We start from the raw sequence: 20,437 nt of genomic DNA on the forward strand, positions 1-20,437 counted from the left end.
AAGAATCTGAAATAAAACCACATATTTTCAAAGCTAGGGCTAAGAAGTCAAACTTGTTCCAGGAGGGAAAAAAGTATATTGCAGGTGTGTATTAAGAAACACATGATAACTTCCTGGTATTTTTCCATCACTAAGGGATAAAGAATGGTGTCAATTAATATCCCTTGCAAACATCATCTTACTGTTTTGAAAGAATATAAATATTTTTCATTATACATCATTGATTCAAAGGTGTCATATTTGAATGTAAACATACATCCTTTTTTTAATAGCCTTTTTTTCTTTCTGAATGCAAGTAGCTGTCATAGAGTATAGATTTTTTATATATATATAATTAATTGAATACCAGCTCTTCTTTTCATTTAAACTTTTCTTAGAATCATGGAATCATAGAATTGGCTAGAAGAGGCTTTTAAGATCATTGAGTGCAGCCTTTGTCCTTCCTCTCTGGTAGCTGTAGAGAGCAATAAGGTCTCCCCTGAGCCTTCTTTTCTCCAGGCTAAACAGCCTCAGATCCTTCAGCCATTCCTCCTATGAGACGTGCTCTAAATCCTTTACTAGCTTGATATCCCACCTCTGTATCCTCTAAAGCACCTCAGTGTCCTTCTTGTAGAGAGGGGCACAAAACTAGGCACAGCATTCGAGGTCTTTTTTTTCTATATTCACAGCAGGAGGGAGATTGATTTCTTTCTTTCTTTGAATCCCCTCCTTGCACAAGTTCTCTTACCCTTTGATTTACACACCTGTCAAGGGAAAGTGAGGGATGACTCTCATCTTTTACAGATCCCAAGGAGATGATGGATATGCAGAAGGAAACTTTACATCATTTTCTTTCCTTGGAGATTTTAGATGCAATTTGATTTGTTTTGTAGAAATACAGCTGGTTTAGTACCTCGATGTCTCCAGCAATCCATGCTCTCAGGTGGACTAAAACATATGTGGGGACAGGCTGAAAAAAAAGCCTAAAGGTATTTTTTCATTTTTCAAGGGAGTTAATTTTTCTAAAACTCTGAATTGAACCAAGGCATTACATTTTTGCCCATATATTAACATCTTACATAAATATTATGTACAACCTTCCTTCATAGAATCATAGAATCTTTTCATCTGTAAAAGACCTTTTAGATCATCAAGTCCAGCCTTTGTCCCAGCCCTATCAAACATTAGACTATTTCCTTAAGTGCAACACAACATTCAACTGTCTCTTTAATACCTCCAGAGACAGTGACTCCACCACCTCCCTGGGCAGCCCATTCCAATGCCTGACAACCCTTTCCTCCCCGTATCCAGCCTGAACCTCCCTTGGTGCAACCTGAGGCTGTCAGCACAGCAGTACGACATACCTGCAGAAACTATGATCCCTATTAACCCAAGTGAGGGAAATTGCCTATTTTTAGTCACTTTAATGCTGTTTGCCACAGGATAATGTCCAAAAACATCAGGTTTTCCTCATCTGTTGTGTAGATGCCTAGTTCACACATAAGATGGAGGTATTTTCTTTTGTTAAGTGCATGCACATTCACTTAAAATAAAATACTTCTATCTTGTGTAGGGGCCTGCACACCAGGTAATGAACCACTGATTTTTTGGGAAAACATTTTTTGGCAAGCCAAATGAGACTGCTTTAAAAAGCCTTGTCTGGATCGTCTTGCCATACCTGATGACAAGTAGCAGCCTGTGTGGACTCCAGTCTGTACTGACCTGTGGATCAGGGCTTCCATCAGCCCCTCTTCTATCATTTGGGCAGTAAACAACTCAATGGGGCAAAGTAATTGGAAAAAGAGGTATTTTCTGATACATATTTAAGAAGGGGGGAGAGGGGGGAAGAATTTGATAGGCAGTGGTGAAAATGTGGAGGACTTTTGAGTCCTATCTGGTGGTTGTGTAAGGTGTATTCACGAGGAAATACACTACAACCCTTTTTAAAAACTCGGCGTTAAGTTGTAGTGAAATGTATGCATGGCAATAACAGAAGAGACAGAATCACAGACTGGTAGGGGTTGGAAGGGACCTTTAGAGACCATCTTGTCCAATCCCCCTGCAGAAGCAAGTCCATCTAGATGAGGTCACACAGGAACGTGTACAGGCGGTTCTTGAAGACTTCCAAGGAAAAAGACTCCACAACCAACAAGGAAGGAGATCCCACAGTGTCCCAGGGCAGCCTGTGCCAGTGCTCTGTCAAGAGACATCCCCCATTTACCTGGTCTCTACAGAGAGTAACGAGGAAGCTGGTTTTTTCTACTTTTCTGCGTTTTCTGTTTTAAGAGACATCTAGCCTGGATATTCTGTACTGAAACAGACATTGCTACTTCTCAGCCAATTCCCTCTCGTTCTCCCTTAGGATGCATCTTGAAGAATTAGAATAAATTTGCTGGGGACCCTATGACAAAAGATAAGTTAGAAAAAGTTGTGGTCTTGTAGATTCTAAATATGAAAATGGTATTTATGTAGTTAAAAAAAAAAAAGAGAAAGAGGGAGAGAGAGAAAAAAGGAAAAGAAAAATAAATCAGTGTATAAGCCCCTCTTAGACAAGCTGTTGGCCCTGACAGAGATCCTATATATGTTCCTGTTAACATGGAGAGGTACTTGATACGGATGCATATCTGTCAAAGTGGGTTCTGGAGTGGGATACAAATACTGGTAGAGGGACAGAGAACATAAAGGAATATTAAATTATTTATTTTGTATGGGATCCAGCAGAGTTTACAAAAATAAAACAATTTATCTAAATTATATGCTCATTAGGAGGATTTAGAGGTAGAGAAGGAGGCTTTGGAAATGTTAGAGGCAGTAATTGTAATACTCTAAGAGAAAATCAGTGTGACTGTTGTAGAGAAGAAAGGTGCAGGAAAAAATAATTGCCCACGTTTACTTAATCAAGAAAATGGGAAGGAAACCACCACCAAAGTACTGACAGAAATAGGGTTAGACTAAAGAGGACTGGAGAAATTTATTAAAGTCTCCCCAGACTATCCTCTTGTTCCAGTAAAGCTGGGGAATGAAAAATTAGATTGTTAATAGATAGTGGAACAACTGGGTACTTACAAAATGTAAAAAACCATTAAGTAAAACTAAAACTAGTGTAATTGGTGCCACTGGGAAAAGAACACTAAAGCCATTCTTACAGCCAACGGAATGCAATACTGGCAGAAACATGTTGACTCAGCCTTTTCTCTATGTGCCAGAATGCTCCTTCCTTTATTAGGATAAGATCTGCTATATAAACTAAATGCTCAAATAATCTTTACTGAAAATTTGGTGCAGTTACATATTTCTGCAGAAAATGCCTGGAAAGCCCAGATTGCATTTGCTAATCCACAATTAGAGACACAGACATTCCAGAAGAAATGTTCAACGTAGTAATGCCACAGGTTTGGGCATTAGGAAAACCAGGATGTGCAGAGGTTTCCCCAACCAAAATTGAAGACTGGACTGAAACCAGTAAGAAAAAAACCACAATATTCTGTCAAATTCGAAGTAAGGAAAGGACTGGAGCCATTTTTAACACTTCTCTGTGCTAGGGAATATTGAAGGAAAGTCAGTCAGAATTTAATACTCTTATTTCAACAATCTGAAATCCTCATTTTCAAGAAGATAGATTAATCTAAGACCAGTGAGAAATGAATCCCTGAACTGTTGACATTCACTCTATGGTGCCAAATCTGTATACATTGCTTATCTCTATTGTTGGAAATAATGTCTGTTTTACTGGTTTAGATGTGAAAGATGCCTTTTTTCATACCCTTGTGAATGAGCAGAGTTGTTTTTGCCTTTGAATGGGAATGTTTGACTATCAGATGAAAGACTCAATTGTGTTGGACCACAACACCATAAAGATTTAAAAATAGCCCAAAGTTATTTGGTACCACTGGCATAATAATGAGCATATAACATTGTTACAATATGCTGATGATGGAAAGTTAATATTTATGCTGATTCAAAATATGCCTTTGGAATTTTTCATATCCATGCAGCTCAAAGAGGGACAGAGAACTTCTGGAGAGAGTCCAGCACAGGGCCACCAAGATGATCAGAGTACTGGAACATCTTTCATACGAGGAAAAGTTGCAGAAACTGGGGTTGTTTAGTCTAGAAAAGAGGAGACTGAAGAGGGATCTCATTCATATTTACAAATAGGAGGTTGGAGCATCCCTTTTTTTGATGATATCTAGCAACAGGACAAGGGGTAATGGGATGAAGCTGGAACACAAAAGTTCCATTTAATATAAGAAAACACTATTTCACTGTGAGAGTGACAGAGCCCTGGCACAGGCTGCCCAGGGAGGGTGTGGAGTCTCCTTCTCTGGAGGTCTTCAAGACCCGCCTGGACACAATCCTGTGTGACCTGATCTAGGTGGACCTGCTTCTGCAGGGGGGTTGGACTAGATGATCTCTAAAGGTCCCTTCCAGCCCCTACCATTCTATGGGGCAATTTGAAAAGAGCTTTTAATTTCTCAAGGAACTCCTGTTCAACATGGATCTGAAATTATGAAATTGTTACAAGCTGTACTACAAAGAAAGTTGCAGTGATACACTGCAGGGCACATCAGAAAGAAAATAATCAAAGGAAAACAGAAAGCAGATGTGGCTGTGAAAGAAGCAACTCTAAGAAACCCAAATATGAAAGGAGCTTTAATACCTGGATATCACCTAGATTTGACTCCAACACAACATACAGTAAAAGACTACCTAGCTAAGCAACTGGTCTATATTAAAACTGTTCAAGGATGATGGGAAACATCCCTGCAGCAACTCTTCCTCGTTCTTGAAAGAATAGAGGAATTTGTATTGATAAAATTACACCAAGAAACACATATAGGTTTTGATATATTAGTTCTTGCTGGTAAGATAAGACCAAAAATGCAGACTATTGTAGACAGTGTTGAAGAAACGTCCAGCATGCTGTGTCTGTCACTCAAAACCAGAAAAGAATCCAATAGAAAGAAATGTAAGCAAGGAATAATACCAAGGGAATACTGGCAAATAGATTTGTCTGAGATACCAAGATGTAACTAGGGTAAGTATTTCCTGGTTTTAGTAGATAGTTTTTCTAGTTGGCCGGAAGCTTTCCCCTGCTGCACTAAGAAGGTAAGAAAAGTAATTAAAGTAATGTTAAAAGGAATTCCTAGATTTGGTATTCCAGAAAGGGTATCACCAAACAACAGGCCTCACTTTGTGGCTGAGGTGGTACAGGGAGTGCCTAAGATCTTAAAGATAAAATGCTACCTCCATATACCTTGGAGTCCCCAATCTGGTGGAAAACTGGAATGAATGAATCAGACACTAAAAAGACAAATTTCCAAATTATGTCAGGAGGCTCATATTAAATGGGTGGAGGCTTTGCCTTTGGCTTAACTGAGGATCAAGACCACCCTGAGGATTAAGAAAAATGTCAGTCCTTTTGAATGGATGGAAAATCATATCCTGCTAATGTAATCACAATAAAGGAAGATCAGATGCATATTAGAGGTCAGGAAACAGTTAAAGGGTATTTAATCTCTCTTTCACAGATTTTATTCTCTCTGCATTAAGTATTTAAACCAGAGGAAGCTGCAGCCATTCGATACCCCTGTCTTCTTCTTTCAACTAGCAGATCCAATCTACATTTGAACCTAGAAGAATGAGACAACTGAAAGAAAAATAGATAAAAATTTTATCTTGATTGCAGTGTTGACAATACTTGGGATAACTGGTTGTTTTAAAAGTTTTGACTGTTTGAAAAAAATCTCAGAAGGAGGGAACTGAAGTTGATAACTCCATCCTTGTATGTGAATTGGCATCTGCACACTGGGTGAGGAACCCCCAATTTTTTGGGACCACAGTAAAACAGCTGAAGACACAGATTACATGGCAAGAGAAGCTCAGATAAGGAATCAGAGGAAAACAGTGAAGTTTGCTCAACAGGGAAATAAAAAGGAGAAAATAGCAAGCAAAGGTGAATAAAAAAGGGACAATCAGTTAGCCCTAGAAAAATAAGAGATCATGAAAACATTCCTTCTGAAGCCAGAATAGCAAAATGTATAAAGAATGGAATATAAGCTGCAGAGAAAAAGGACAAATAGAAAAAAAAAAGATCATTAAAAATAAAAGGTCAGCCTAAACGATGGAGGAATCCTTTTCATGTAGGATCTACAAAACTGGCATTCAACAGAATGTAAGAAACAAGGAACAGCACCTCTTAAGAGAAAGACCAAAAACCAGACTTTTGGTTGAGATCCATGGATCTTCTTTCCTAATCAGCCTCCCAGAGAGTAAGTAAAATTGTACAAGCCCACGATCATCAGAAAAATCCAAGAAACAGGAGATTAGATGACTTCCACTGAAATTCTCTTATCCCAAAAGGAAGGTGAAAATCCAATAAAAATGAAGAGGTCTCCAAGTGATCAAAAAAACCATTTAACCACTTGGAAGCACTCAGGGGAAGGTGACTCTTCCGGAAGGAAAAGCTCCGTTTACATAGTAGCAAAATCAGCCCCCTAGCTTCAGAACAAGACAACTTAAGATTTTTATTTAGATCATGAGGTCATTTTAGAAAAGCCCATGTAATCTCCTAATTTCTTAGTGCACAAGAACACTAGGAAAATTACTGTGGTAGATTCAGAAGAATCATTAGTGGGAAGACAGTTGGGCAGCTGGTAAAGGTGATAGGTAAGCTGTTGAAAGACCTGGTGCAATCACTTGGAAACATCTGATATTTCCAAAACTAAAGAAAAGTGAGTAACATAATGTAGGCATGAGAACAGATACAACATGAGGGCAATGACATCACTGAAACAAGAATCTCATCTTTCCTGCTTCCTGCTGTTTTGAGCAGTGTTGTTGAGAACTGCATGAGATGGATTATGCAACTCCATCGAGAGACTGAACAAGTCAGCCCTCTAGAAAAAAACATGCCTTATTGAGAACTATTGCAAACTACTCCAAGAATCACTCCAGATTTAAGTTACAGTAATTACTAACTTGTCAAATCAAAATATCCAGAAAATATATTAATACTTCAATAAAGTTGTGAGATGGTTAATGAATAGATTAGCTAGATTTTCCAAAGAACTGGAAAGCTAATATTTATATATCTCTACTTTACAAAGAGGCAAGAAATAAGCACAACAGGCAGTCCAGCTTAGAAGACAACTCATTTTCACTACAGCTCATCTTAACTTTAGCCAACAGAGAGAAATGTCAGATGTGATCTGAAGAATTTGTCAAGGAAATAAAGATGAGAGGGATGCTCATCTCAAAGAATTTGGTCTATTGTTCTGCTAGACAGTCTTTGAACTACAGTAGTGTATTTCTGACGTGTATCATTGAGAGTTTGAATATCAAATATATTCAAAGTGAGACAACTGAAGAAAAAAAAAAAAAGACAGGAGGGAAGGTATCAGAACAGAGATATATGGAGTACCTAGCTACATTTTGTCCCAGTTCGATCTGTTAAATGACACTACTCACCATATGAGCCTTGCCTCATTTCCATCCTTAAGTCAGCACTCTTGCAACACTCCTGCTTTTGAAAAGCGATGTATGTTGTGACTCACTGGTTGCTCTCAAACAAACAGGGATTCACCTCACCTATCCACCACCCATTGCAACACGTATGGTCTGGTTATCTAAACTTCTGCTGTTGCCCAGGCAGGAAGCCAGCAAATTCCAGCAGGCAGCTCATTTCCCTGCCCCCTCTCCAGGCTCCTTCTCTCATTCATGTCAGCAGTCCTGCCTGCTTCAACAGTCAGCTTAAAGAACTAGTGTGTGCTACACAATTAGCTTATGCATGGGCAAAGTTCAACGCATTCCACACAAACACCATCTCCAGAGTTATGCCAGTGTTGAAGTAAGTTGGAATCTAAACCCAATCCAATCTACCTGTTAAGTATACAAGAAAAAAAAAGCATAATTGCCGTACAACGGCAAATTCAGATGTAGAACTGCATCTTGCCTTTAGTTTTGTTCTCTTAACAAAAATATCTCCATTTTATCTGATTATGTCAATGCTCAAGTAATCAGGAAAAGCTGTGGAAGTCAATGTACGACTTACTGAGTGCCACAAAAGATGTACAGCAAATATGAGAGCAGATAGCAAATCAAACTTTTTTTAAAAAAGATTGTAAACCCTTTTTCTTCTGAGATTGATTGGTCTTATACCTATTTTCATAGAGTCTGTCTTTTAAGGGACCATAAAAAAGATGCACTTTAACAATTATTTGTTTATAAGCCTAAGCATACAGGGAAAAAAGACTAGCAAAGAGAAATAAGTATCAAAAGGGGAAAAAAATAAGTTTATTTTAAAATGATGCAGAAAAACTTGACCACAAAAATAAGTACATTACAGTGTATTTACCTTCTTACAGATCTATCCATAGCCACTAAAACACAACCTGAAAGACAAATCTTACATTCGTACTTTACTTGACATTTGTTCTGGTTTAATACACAACTTTCAATTACTGAGATGCTCTTTATACTTTAATTCACAGTGTTTGCATGTACTGTATTGGAAATAATTGTGCCAGCCAGATGGAATTTCATTGCAGGTCCCTTCCATGAAAGTGGAAGGACCTTCCATGTGAGTCCCAATGTTATCTACAAGCACAACTGAAACAGTTTAGATTTTTCTTAAAATAGTTATTCATTTCTAAATAAAGTCATTATTTGTTTGGCTCATTATTGAGATGATTTTATTAATACTTTTTCCTTTCACCCACTCATGCTTTTTAAAACTGTAAGTGATTCAGTGACGTCATCCCATACTCCATTGCACAAGGTTGGTTAGTGAATCAGTCCCACAAGACAAGTTGTGTTACTTCAGGGACAAGATACCTGTAGTTAATCCAGTTCTAGATTAAATTTTTGTGGCAGCTTGTGCAGAACGTTTGTTAATAATCATCACTGACACAAGAAGTCCAATCATCAGTGATGGGAAGCAACAAGATGGAGTATATTTCTGTACTTTCTAATTGTATTGTTCCCACATATTAATGAAAAATACATGTTTTTTTATGGAAAGGTAAAGAAAATGTTAGATAAACTGTAAACTTGTCTTGTAAAGAAGAGTATAACAAGGGGTTTTTTCCATTATTCATGAGTATACAATGTTCCACAAAAGAAAAGAGAGAACTATTCTGAATAGGTTCCCACAATCCTGCTGAAAACTTCACTTATGTCTGTAAATGTTGCAGTAAACCAAAAAGAAATAAACCATAAACCATATATATATAAAAACCCCACATCTCCATGGAATGATAATCAGTGTTTTAAAAAAGTTGTTATTTGAATGTTTGAGGGAAAAAAAACCCCACAACAATAACTTTTAAAAGTAAAATACTACCTTAACTCTACCCATTTATCCATAATCTGTATGGCACCATTTTAGCTGACCTCCATGCAGTTTTAATGTAGTTTGAAAAACTCAAATTGTAATTCAAGGCATAGTATATGCTACATATCAAAGGCTAAAATTTTTAGTAAAAGAAAATAGACTTTGTATATGGTGTTTATTTGACATGGCCTTTGTCTTTCATGAAAATATGTCCAATGAAATTATAAACCACCCGATGTTAGGGTAACTACATGTCTACGCAAACAAGAAGATAATGGCAGAAGTTGTGTTTTAAATACTGCTCTTTACGGGTTTGGAAACAGTATTTTCATATTGCACAGTTTTAATACTAATACAGTGTCCAACACTACATAATACTCAGCCACAAAATCAGTAACATTTTTTAGTCTTAAGTGATGCTTGAAAAAGAAATTAACCATTTTCATTAGGCAGGGGGCATTTTTAGAGGTGGTTTACAAAAATGTGACAAATCTCTCCTCTCACGTTGTGCTGCCTGTTGTCTCAGGTATACATTACTTAGGAGTGACAACATACATAAGGAGGAATTTGCTTTTTTCTCTTATTTTCCTCTCCATGAAAAGAATATCTATTGGCTATTTCTATTTAAGGAACACTTTCTCCAAATTTCACTTACAGAACCTTCCTGACAGTGTCTCTGATGTGGTCTAAGTGAAATCACAGACACTGAACACTGTCCCTCCCAGAGACAGACTGAGATGCCATTTTGGTCACAAGTAAGAGAAAGGAGAAAGTTTTTTTTTTAAAGAAAGAACAATAAGGCGGGGATGGGAGGGAAGAGAGTGAGCAAGCACGATGGTGCTTGTTAAGCCCTTCATAGATTTCTCTCCCCCATGTGCATACACGTACACACATGTTACTTCACGCTTTGGCATAGTCTGCTGGAGGAATTTTCAGGCCTGAGCTGTTTAAAAAGGCTGTATTGTCTCTAAATTATAGAGTTTCTTCATCTATGTAGTTTACAAAAATGCCATAAGCTTTACATGACTTCCACACATGAACAGGAAAAATTTAGCACCTCTGAAAATATAAAAAAATTCATTACAGAGTTTTGACTGAGCAACAGGATGACACAATTTGACTAGGGAAGAACTCCAAAATAATAATGCTATGCAGGCAAAACACTGTCACTGGGACAAAGCTGCTAGAACTAAGTCTCTGAGATTTTCAGGATAAAGGGCTTCATGACTAATTTGAAGTGCCATTTTCTTGTTAGGAGAGAATAGGTGTGGGTTTGGGTTTTTCATTTTTTAAATAATTCTCCAAATTAAGAAAATCACAGTAAAAATCAGGAACTAGCAGGGACTACTGTAAGCTAATCATCTTTATGGTTTGCTTTCCCAAACATCACTGAAGCTTATAGTCACTTTCTGTAATATTCAAGTTGTCACGAAAAATCTTGTATTTTTGTTTCAAAGGCTTTTGACATATAAAAAGTAATATCCTCCTCACAGCTTTAAGTGCAAAAGAGATGTCCATACATTTGCATGAATTTAAAACTAAATTAAAACATAATCCTAAATTGAGGTAGCACATTTAACAAAGTTTCTTTCCAAGAACTTCAGAAAGAGATTGAAGAGTTTTAAGACTAATGTCTCTATCAGTAAGCATTAAAACCTTTAGCAACTGATGTATTCTTTCCTCTCCATTTGAGCATTTCAAGAGCTTGGAAGTTGTTCTTTAACTCTTCTCTTTTTTCCTCAAAAAATACTGTTTAGTCCATGCACCTTTAGGTCCTGTGGCATCCATTGCAACATCAATAATGGAATCTGGAGTCATCCACCTCAGAAATGCTAAGAAAAGGAAGTTCAGAACAGCAAGAAGAGCAAAAATATACCCAGTCACTGGGCCACAGTGAGACATTAGTCTGTTAAGTCGCTCATCCATTGGTAAAACCACTTCACCTGCAACCCTGTCATACACCTAAATGGAGAAGAGAAAGAAAGTAAGATCTTAAACTGATGTTGCTTCTATCTCAAAAATCAAGCAGTACTTTGTTATCAGTATGCAAAATATATGATCTGTTCTTAACTAATAGATGAGACAAATATCACTGCCCAAAAAAAGCTTTGCAGATTTTAAATGTTGATTTTTAAGCATTGTTCTAGAACTGCTATTAATTTATTTAAGGAAAATAAATGGAGTTTTTTGGGGTTTTGTTGTTGGGGTTAGGTTGTTTTGGTTGTTTTTTTATTTTTCCACAGACCTCAAGAGCATTTCATTAAATAAAAAGGCTGCTTAATTTATCTCTCATTATATATAGAAAGGGTTGGTGTTATAATAGGAATGGGTTCTAATCTCATATTCACATCAGTCATAGGAAAAGAGACTGAACATGCAATTACTACATTTTCAACATAAAGACAGACAAACTCTTAGATGAGTTGTAAATCTTCCAAATCTCTATATTTGAACAATTAAACAAATCCTAATATGACACTGATCTTTATTTAAGGAAACAATAGTAATTCTCTGTAAAATTCTTAAAGTTCAGTGGATGTGAAAAACATAAATGCATGGTACTAGTCACTTAATATTAACCCCAACCACAAAAGTGAAATGTAAAACTATACTCCATGTTTCATAGAACGGAAACATAAATACCCACTACATATAACCTCAAAAAAGGCTTAAAGGATACATAGTTTTTTACCTTGAGAGCATTCCAGACTTCATCCTGTGGGTAACTTAACAATGAGCTAACAATCATCTTTCATACAATGGAAGTTCCATGTATATTTCTTGCAATTATACCATCATTTGCCTTCAGAGTTTTGGGGATTTTTTAAAGAAAGGATTATAAAGGAAACAGGAATCTAGACTAACTTTTACAAAAGCTTTTTTTGTAACTGCAAGTATTTAAATTACAGAATCACAGAATCTCAAGGGTTAGAAAAGACCTTGAATGATCATCTAGTCCAACCTCCCTGCCAGAACAGGACCTCCTAGAGTAGGTCACACAGGAACTCGTCCAGGTGGGTTCTGAATATCCGCAAAGAAGGAGACTCAACTACCCACCTAGGCAGCCTGTTCCAGTGCTCTGTCACCCTCACAGTGAAGAAATTCTTCCTTGCATTTCTTTGGAACCTCTTGTATTCCAGCTTATACTCATTGTTCCTTGTCCTATCATTGGACATCATTGAGAACAGCCTGGCTTCATCCTCCTGACACTCACCCTTTATATATTTTGAAATAATAATGAGGTCACCCCTCAGTCTCCTCCAAGCTGAAGAGTCCCATCTCTCTCAGCCTTTCAACATAAGGGAGGTGCTCCACTCCCTTCATCATTTGGTGGCCCTGCACCAAACTCTCTCCAGCAGCTCCCTGTCCTTGAACCGAGGGGCCCAAAACAGGACAAAATATTCCAGGATGTGGTCTCACAAGGGCAGAGTAGAGAGGGAGGAGAATCTCTCTCGACCTACTGTCCACAGCCCTTCTAATACACCCCAGGATGCCATTGGCCTTCTTGGCCACGAGGGCACATTGCTGGCTCATGCTCATCCTGCTGTACACCAAGACCCCCAGGTCCCTTCCCCCTACACTACTCTCTAACAGTTCATTCCCCAGCCTGTGCTGGTATATGGGATTATTCTTTCTCAGATGCAAGACTCTACACATGCCCTTGTTGAATTTCATTAGATTTCTCCACACCCAACCCTCCAGCCTGTCCAGGTCTCGCTGGATGGCAGTACAGCTTTCTGATGTGTCAGCCACTTCCCTCAGTTTAGTATCATCAGCAAACTTGCTGACAGTGCCCTCTGTTCTCTCATCAAGATCATTAATGAAGATATTGAACAGTACTGTTCCCAGCACTGACCCCTGAGGCACAGGCCTCCAACTAGACCCTGCCTCATTGATCACAACTCTCTGCCTTCCTCCCTTCAACCAGTTAACAATCCACCTCACTACCTGATCATCCAGCCCACACCTTCTCAGTTTTGCTGGGAGGATGCTGTGTGAGACTGTGTCAAATGCTTTACTGAAATCAAGATAAACCACATCCACTGCGCTACCACCATCTACCCACCTGGTTACATCTTCATAAAAGGCTACCAGGTTGGTCAAACATGACTTCCACTTGTTAAAACCACATTGACTGCTTGTAATGACCCTCTTGTCCTTTAAATGCCTGGAGACAGCACCCAGGATAAGTCATTCCATCACCTTTCCAGGGATGGACATGAGGCTGACCAGACTGTAGTTACCCAGCTCCTCCTTCTGCCACCACCCTCAGCACTCGTGGGTGCAGCCCATTGGGGTCCATGGATTTATGCACATCCAGACTGCTCAACTGATCCTTAATCCAGTCCTCATCAACCAAACAAAAATCCTACTTTAATCTGACTTCCTCTGGAGTCTGAGGCTCCTGAGGACAGTTTCCAGCAGTACAGAAGGGACAAAGAAGAAATTTTCTGCCATCTCTGTATCCTCTGTCACCGGGGCATCTGCCTCATTCAACAGTGGGTCTACATTGCCTCTAGCATTAGTTTTATCTGCAACATATTTGAAGAAGCCCTTCTTGTTGTCCTTGACCTCCCTTGCAAGGTACAACTCCAATGAGGCTTCATCTATCCTACAAACAGAATTTTACAAACATAAAATTAATTGCACTGATAGTGCTTGAAAACAATAAAATAAACTGGTTCTACGTGACACTTCAAGGAGACTTAAGAGACATATGAGTACACTACAACATAGTTAAGAGGTACATGATTCGGCTAAGCTCTTGCCTAAACTATAGGGGCTGAAGTTGGAAGCAATATATCTCCACAGATGCTACTGCACTATTGCAGTTAACATTTTCCACCAATGGCAGAGTTTTTATGCTGAAGTGCAGTTCTAATTCTGAAACACCATTTCAAAACTGATGATTTATTTTCATGTTTTCAATACATTTTATGTTTTCAATCCATCCATAGCTTATATAAACTCAGCTATGCTCAGTCTACCAGCATTGAACTACTTCTTATAATTTTAAACCACCTGTCAGCCTGTGGCAGACAAAACTTCATCAAGAACTCTGCCTTTTCCTTTTCATACATCTTATAGGGCACATTTTTCAGTTATGCCAGAAAATTAGTTAAGGTGAAGACTGGAAAAAAAATATACCAGTAGAAATGTAACTAAAGAGCTAGGCTGCTCTTCAGAATATTTAACAGCATTTATGGCATAAAAGAAATACCAACAAAAAAAAACCCTACACCTATCTGGGGATGTATTTGGTGAAAAAAAAAAGTATTTTCTGAACCTTTTAAAACCATGTAGGCATGTCAAGAAACACACTGAAAAATTGCACTGAAAGATTAAACATAGAATGTGCATAGTAATCTTTCAAAGAAGCAGATGTTTCAGAAACATACTTTCAGGGACCATAAAAGAAGTGGTTATACTTACTTTCTCAGTTCTCTTTGCTACATTTCTCCATGTATAAAATGTCTTTACTTTATTATGGACAGTTTCTGGAGATGGTAGTGTTCCTGATCTGAGCTGGGCAATAGCTTTTTCTAAACCATCACACAACGATTTCACGGAGGGTTCACATAAAATGATGAGATTTTCTGGAAGCACCTCAGGAATCCCGCCAACTCTTGTACTCACCACCTGTGAAAGAAACAAAAGAAATAGCATACATGCCGCATAAAAATATAATTGAGTGATGACATTGCCATTAGACTGTTTAGATGCAGCACTGAAGAACAGGGGAAAAAAAATAAACTAAAAATACAGTGAGTAGTTGCCATGAAAGCAAAGACTGATACCATGCACTGGGAATTTTACCTGTATGTTAACTAAAGTTCTAGCCTAAAGGTCTAGCATAGCAGTTCACCTTTAATCATGTTCAGAATAAATTTTTGGCAGCATGATAAAACAGAAGAGTTAGTCTAATGAGTGGTTTATGAGACATCTTTCCTAAAAGTGTTTGTAACAGTATACAACTAAATCCGTCTAACCAGATTTTGGACTTTCTCTCCACAGTCACCAAGAAAACTGTTATCTCTACTTGAGGATGGTCTTACCATATCTGCCTTCAGTTTATGTTTTCTAAGCTACTGAACATCTAAAAAAATTATTCAGAAGTTATGTTTTTTCTCTGAATCACAAACTACTACAATTTGTGTTATGCAATCAAATCTAAACAGCAGGCAATAAGAAAACTGCAGAACTTCCCCACCCCTAGAGAGGAACACAGATGACACAGAATGACTACAACTATGTAGCAACTATTGTGAAAGAATACTGGTATAAAAAGTAAGAAACAGCCTCTTTCATTTTCTGTACTTCTTATATACTCTTATTCATCTGCCTTTTATAAAAAGGTTTATTTATACTTTAATGTGAGAAGCTAAGTTCTTTGTTTCTGTTGATTTAAATTTTTTCTTTGAGTTGTCAGTCTGAGTTGTAAATGAGCCAGAAAAGGCTTTTACTGTTTTGTCTCTCTCCAACTCTTATCGTGAATGCCCACACAGTAATACAAACATACCCTCAGTCAATCTAAGAAAACAAATGTCAGTTCTTGGTGCAGGAAGAAAAGAGTTCCAGTACAGTGGTTTAATCTGGTAATTCAATACGCCTGACTGGCCAGTCACCCATGCTCATGAGCCACTTTTATGCAGCTCCTCTTAAATTAGTGTCAAAATAAATCTTCATGAAGATCAACTACCCCAAAACTCTTTAAAGGAGTACATACAAAATAGCATTTTGAAGAGGCAGGCTGGTTAGTTCAGAAAACTGAGAGGTAGCAGATCTACATGTTATTCCCAATTCTGCACAAGTTTCTTCTGGGAGCTTAAGCAGTTTCAGTTAACTCTTCTGTCTCAGCTTCCAGGTGATCTGTAAATGGGGATAATATTTACTCACCTTTGTAAATGCAGAGCCTCAGATGAAATCAAATGTTACAAGCCATATTATTTAATCATGAACTTCATTTAAAATGGATACATGCATCAGATAGTTGACATTTTATAATTCTTTTTCTTTTTTACCTGTAAACCACAGCTTGCTGCTTCCACAATCGCCATACAGAAGGCCTCAGTGAGGGAAGTGTTGAGAAAAATGTGCCCCTGGACTAGAACATTTCTCACATCCTGGTGTTCCAAGGCTCCTAGGAGACGTACCCTGTATAGAAGAAAAAAAAAATCTAAACAAACAAACTCACTAGCTTTGGGCTGTAATAACACTTTAGAGTGTTGCATATATTCTGAAAAATGTACTAATAGTTCAGACTTCTATCACAAGAGAAGAAACACAGACACCTTTGTTCTATTTCCTCTAAGTATTCCCAGTAATGAAGAACTAGAAGACTCTCTTACTTATTTTCACACTAAAAAAATCTTCTGAAAACAAAGTTATAAAAGGGCAGAAGCTACTCTTTGTTGTAATAACAAATGCCTTCAAAACACTGCTACTGAGCTTTTTAGTTCTGTACAAGAACATGGCTTCTTAAATAAAAGATCATAGAATGATGGTTGGAAGGGACCTTTAGAGATCACCTAGTTCAACCTCCCTGCAGAAGCAGGTTCACCTAGATCAGATCACATAGGAATGCATCCAGATGGGCCTTGAAGACCTCCAGAGGAGGAGACATCACACCCTCCCTGGGCAGCCTGTGCCAGGGCCCCCTCACCCTCACAGTAAAATAGTTTTTTCTCATGTTTAAATGGAACTTTTTGTATTCCAGCCTCAACCCATTACCCCTTGTCAAGCCACTAGATACAATAGAAAAAAGTGATGTCCCAGCCTCCTGACAACCACCATTCAGATACTTGTAAATATTAATGAGATCTCCCTGCAGTCTCCTCTTATCCAGACTAAATAACCCCAGGTACCACAGTCCTTCCTCATAAGGAAGATGCTCCAGTCCCCTGATCATCTTGATGGCCCTGCACTGGACTCTCTCCAGAAGTTCCCTGTCCCTCTTGAGCTGAGGAGCCCAAAACTGGACACAGTAGTCCAGATGAATTAATACTTAATCTTAAATAATTAAGATTTGTAATCCTTTCTGTGTTTAGATGTATTATCTGAACCCTCAATGTGAAGTCTGATAAATTTCAGCCTTGGGCGGGGAGGGAAAAAAATGTATTTAGGACACAATCATCAAGCCCTATTATTTTGGAGAGATACTGTGAAACTGAAAACTACAAAATAAGAATGATACCAACAAACAATTTTATCAGAGGAATCACTGACTGAAGTGCAGAAAAGGCAACAGGAAACAGAGGAAAGGAAATAGAAAATTTAGAAACTTGTCCATGCCACATAAAACTGTCTTCGAACAACAAGAAAAACCCAAAGATATACTCAAAAGCATATGCATCACAGAAACATGTTGGCAACGCAGTAGCACCAGGGAACACATTTCCAGCAATACAAGAAGACACGCTAGGTAACCATTAACCTGAGAAATTTCACACTGAAATAATGAAATAAATTTCTAGCAGACACTCTCACCAAGCAACAGTGACATCAACTACCTGCCTAACACCTTATCCCATATGGTAATATGGGATCTGAGCATTACAGTTTCAGAGAGGAATAAAACTAATTTATGCTTAAGTCAGCTCTTCTTCGACTCAAGTGAAGGTTCATACACGGTCTATTTCTATTAAGTAACTTGCAGTCCAGGTCTGTCAGTCTTCTGTCTGGTCTATCTGTCTTGCCTTCAACAGTTTTTATCTTCTCCAGCTTCAAGTTTTTGGGGACAGAAGGGTGGCAGGCAGAAAAAAGCACTGTTGTTGTCTTCCCTACCCCTAAAGTACACTGAAAGATCATAGACATGCACAGAACAAACCTGTCATGTAGCTGGTATCTTTCCCGGACTTCTTCCAGTACAATTCGTTTCGGTCCTTCTCCTCCAACTAAGAAATGTAACTGTGGATATTTCTGACAGAGCTCAGGAATTATACCACTAAGCAAGTCTATACCTAAGAGTAAAAAATATAGGGCAAGACGTTACTGCATTTGATTTTAGAAATTATCACAATGTAGCCTACAGCTACAACTGCGAGATGAAAAAAGTCTCTTGAAGACAGTTACACTGCTGAATACAAACTTCAAAAAAACCCAACAACTTGTGATCTATCAGGAGACAAATATGAAAAAAGCCAAATCACTTAGGCTGTTGTTACTTGACTAAATATAGTTACAACATTTGTAACAGAATATATAGTTTATGGACAGAATCATAGCCACAATATAAGCCAAGCCTTTTGTTTTCACAAACTTCACTTTTCAGTATTTTAAATATCACAACAGAAATATACCTCTGAGCCCAACACTCACCAACTGAAATGCACGTTTATTCTTGAATGCCTGGACACAAAAGCTCAGAATTGTCACCTTACAACTTCCATTTAAAAATCCAATTCATATCAGATACTATGATATATCACATACAGTGGTACCTAACCAAGACTTTTCTTATTATATCCCAAAGAAAAAAAAATAACCAGAATAAACTTACATTTTATCCCCCATTACCTTTTCTGTAAACAAGTCTGCTGACAACAACAATCGTTATTGTACTGCCATCCCTTCTCGATGGGTCAGGAGTGAAGTCAGTGGGATCGACGGCATTGGGGATGACAGAGACTATCCGTGGGTCCAAAGCTGCACGCAGCACCGTGTTCTCCTTACTTGTGTAGGAGACGCAGATGATGTGGTTCGTGTCACACAGGGACACCGTCAGAAGTTTGTTTGTAAGCACTGAGCTGACATCAGCAAACCCAAAAAGGGAATGGTCCGTGAACACTGTCCGCAGCCCCATGGTCTTGGCGTGGAACAGGGCATCGTGGGCCATCGCGGAGAAGGAGCTGTGGGCATGGACGACGGTGACCCTCTCCCGCACAAAGATGTACCTGAGCAAGGGCAGGCTATGGAAGAGCGTCGTCGCTGTGGACTGGTTGTACATCACCTTGAGCGGCAAGTAGTACACTTTTAGGCCGTTGGTGAGGTAGCGGACACCCTTCCGGCAGCCATAGGCGTGGGTGACCACCAGGACCTTGTGACCACGCTCGATCAGGCACTGCGACAGTTGGTACACGTGGCTCTCCACGCCCCCCATGTTGGGGTAGAAGAAGTCCGACACCATGCAGACGCTGTGCGGCCCTCCCGCCGGGGCCCCAGCCTCCATCCCGGGCCCGCTCCTGCCGGTGGAACCACAAGGCGCCGTCACTCGCCGGCGGCCCTTTGCGAGTGCCCCCGGCCTCCTCACCACCACCGTCCCCGTCGGGCCCGGCCATCCCTCCCGCGCAGGCTTCACTGCGACCCCCGTCGGCGCCAGCAACGGGCGGAGCGGGGCGGCCGCCGCGAGCCCTTTAAGAAGGCGGTCACCCGGGCAACCAGCAGCCGCCTCGAGGGAGTAGGGGGAGGGGGGCTGGGGGAGAAGAGGTTGTTGTCGGGGGGAGGGGGGCGCGCGCGCCCGCGCGGGCACGTACCTGCCGGCCGCCGGCGCTCCCCCGGCGCTTCCCGGCGCTTTCCCATTTCCGGCCGCCCTGTCACCACGGAAACCGCACGACTACTCCGCCCCCTTCCCGCGGCACGCAGCTCCCGCCTCCGCCCGGCGCCGCGCCGCGGCCAATCGTCACCCGGCGCCTCGTCACGCGGGAAAAGAGGGTGCCAATGGCGGCGGCCGAGGGAGAAGGGACGCGGGGCGGGCGTCGTTGCGCGCTGCGGACGGGTTCCGCCCGTGCCCCCGCGTTCCGCCCGTGCCCCCGCGTTCCGCTCGTGCCCCCGCGTCCCGCCCCTGCCCCCGCGTTCCGCCCGTACCCCCGCGTCCCGCCCCTGCCCCCGCGTCCCGCCCCTGCCCCCGCGTCCCGCCCCTGCCCCCGCTTCTGCCGCCTCTCAGGCCCCGCCTCGGCCTCGCCCGGGGCTCTTAACCGCTTACCTAACCGTATTCCCGGTCCTGGGGCGGTGGGGTGTCCATTCTCCTGCGACGGCGTTGCGGTGGGAAGGGTAGGCTAAAGGAATGAAAAGAAAGTGAGCGGCAGACTCGAAAGTGATAGAACTACCTTAAAAGTTCAAAGGCTTTGCCCTGCCCTCGGCGGAGAAGCTCCTTTGGTGTGCGTGCTTTGGCTCAGCAGGGGCACG

The 20,437-nt window shown here is 40.2% G+C and overlaps 1 protein-coding gene across 2 annotated transcripts; it reads right to left on the minus strand.

Moving 5' to 3' along the window:
• Positions 1–8,264: 8,264 nt before the first annotated feature.
• On the minus strand, positions 8,265–19,865 carry PIGA (phosphatidylinositol glycan anchor biosynthesis class A). Of its 2 annotated transcripts, XM_061988562.1 has the most exons (6): positions 19,786–19,865; positions 18,830–19,494; positions 18,141–18,273; positions 16,336–16,468; positions 14,747–14,953; positions 8,265–11,275 (listed from the first exon to the last, which is right to left on the minus strand). In XM_061988562.1, the coding sequence occupies exons 2-6, from the start codon at positions 19,479–19,481 to the stop codon at positions 11,033–11,035; spliced, it is 1,368 nt and encodes a 455-aa protein (XP_061844546.1). In that variant the 5' UTR covers positions 19,482–19,494; positions 19,786–19,865; the 3' UTR covers positions 8,265–11,032. The 2 variants fall into 2 exon arrangements, with proteins under 2 accessions (XP_061844546.1, XP_061844545.1); XM_061988561.1 differs by lacking the exon at positions 19,786–19,865 and having other exon boundaries at positions 18,830–19,739.
• Between the last annotated feature and the right edge of the window lie 572 nt (positions 19,866–20,437).

Source organism: Colius striatus, chromosome 1 (assembly GCF_028858725.1).
Source record: "Colius striatus isolate bColStr4 chromosome 1, bColStr4.1.hap1, whole genome shotgun sequence".
Taxonomy (NCBI): Eukaryota; Metazoa; Chordata; class Aves; order Coliiformes; family Coliidae; genus Colius; species Colius striatus.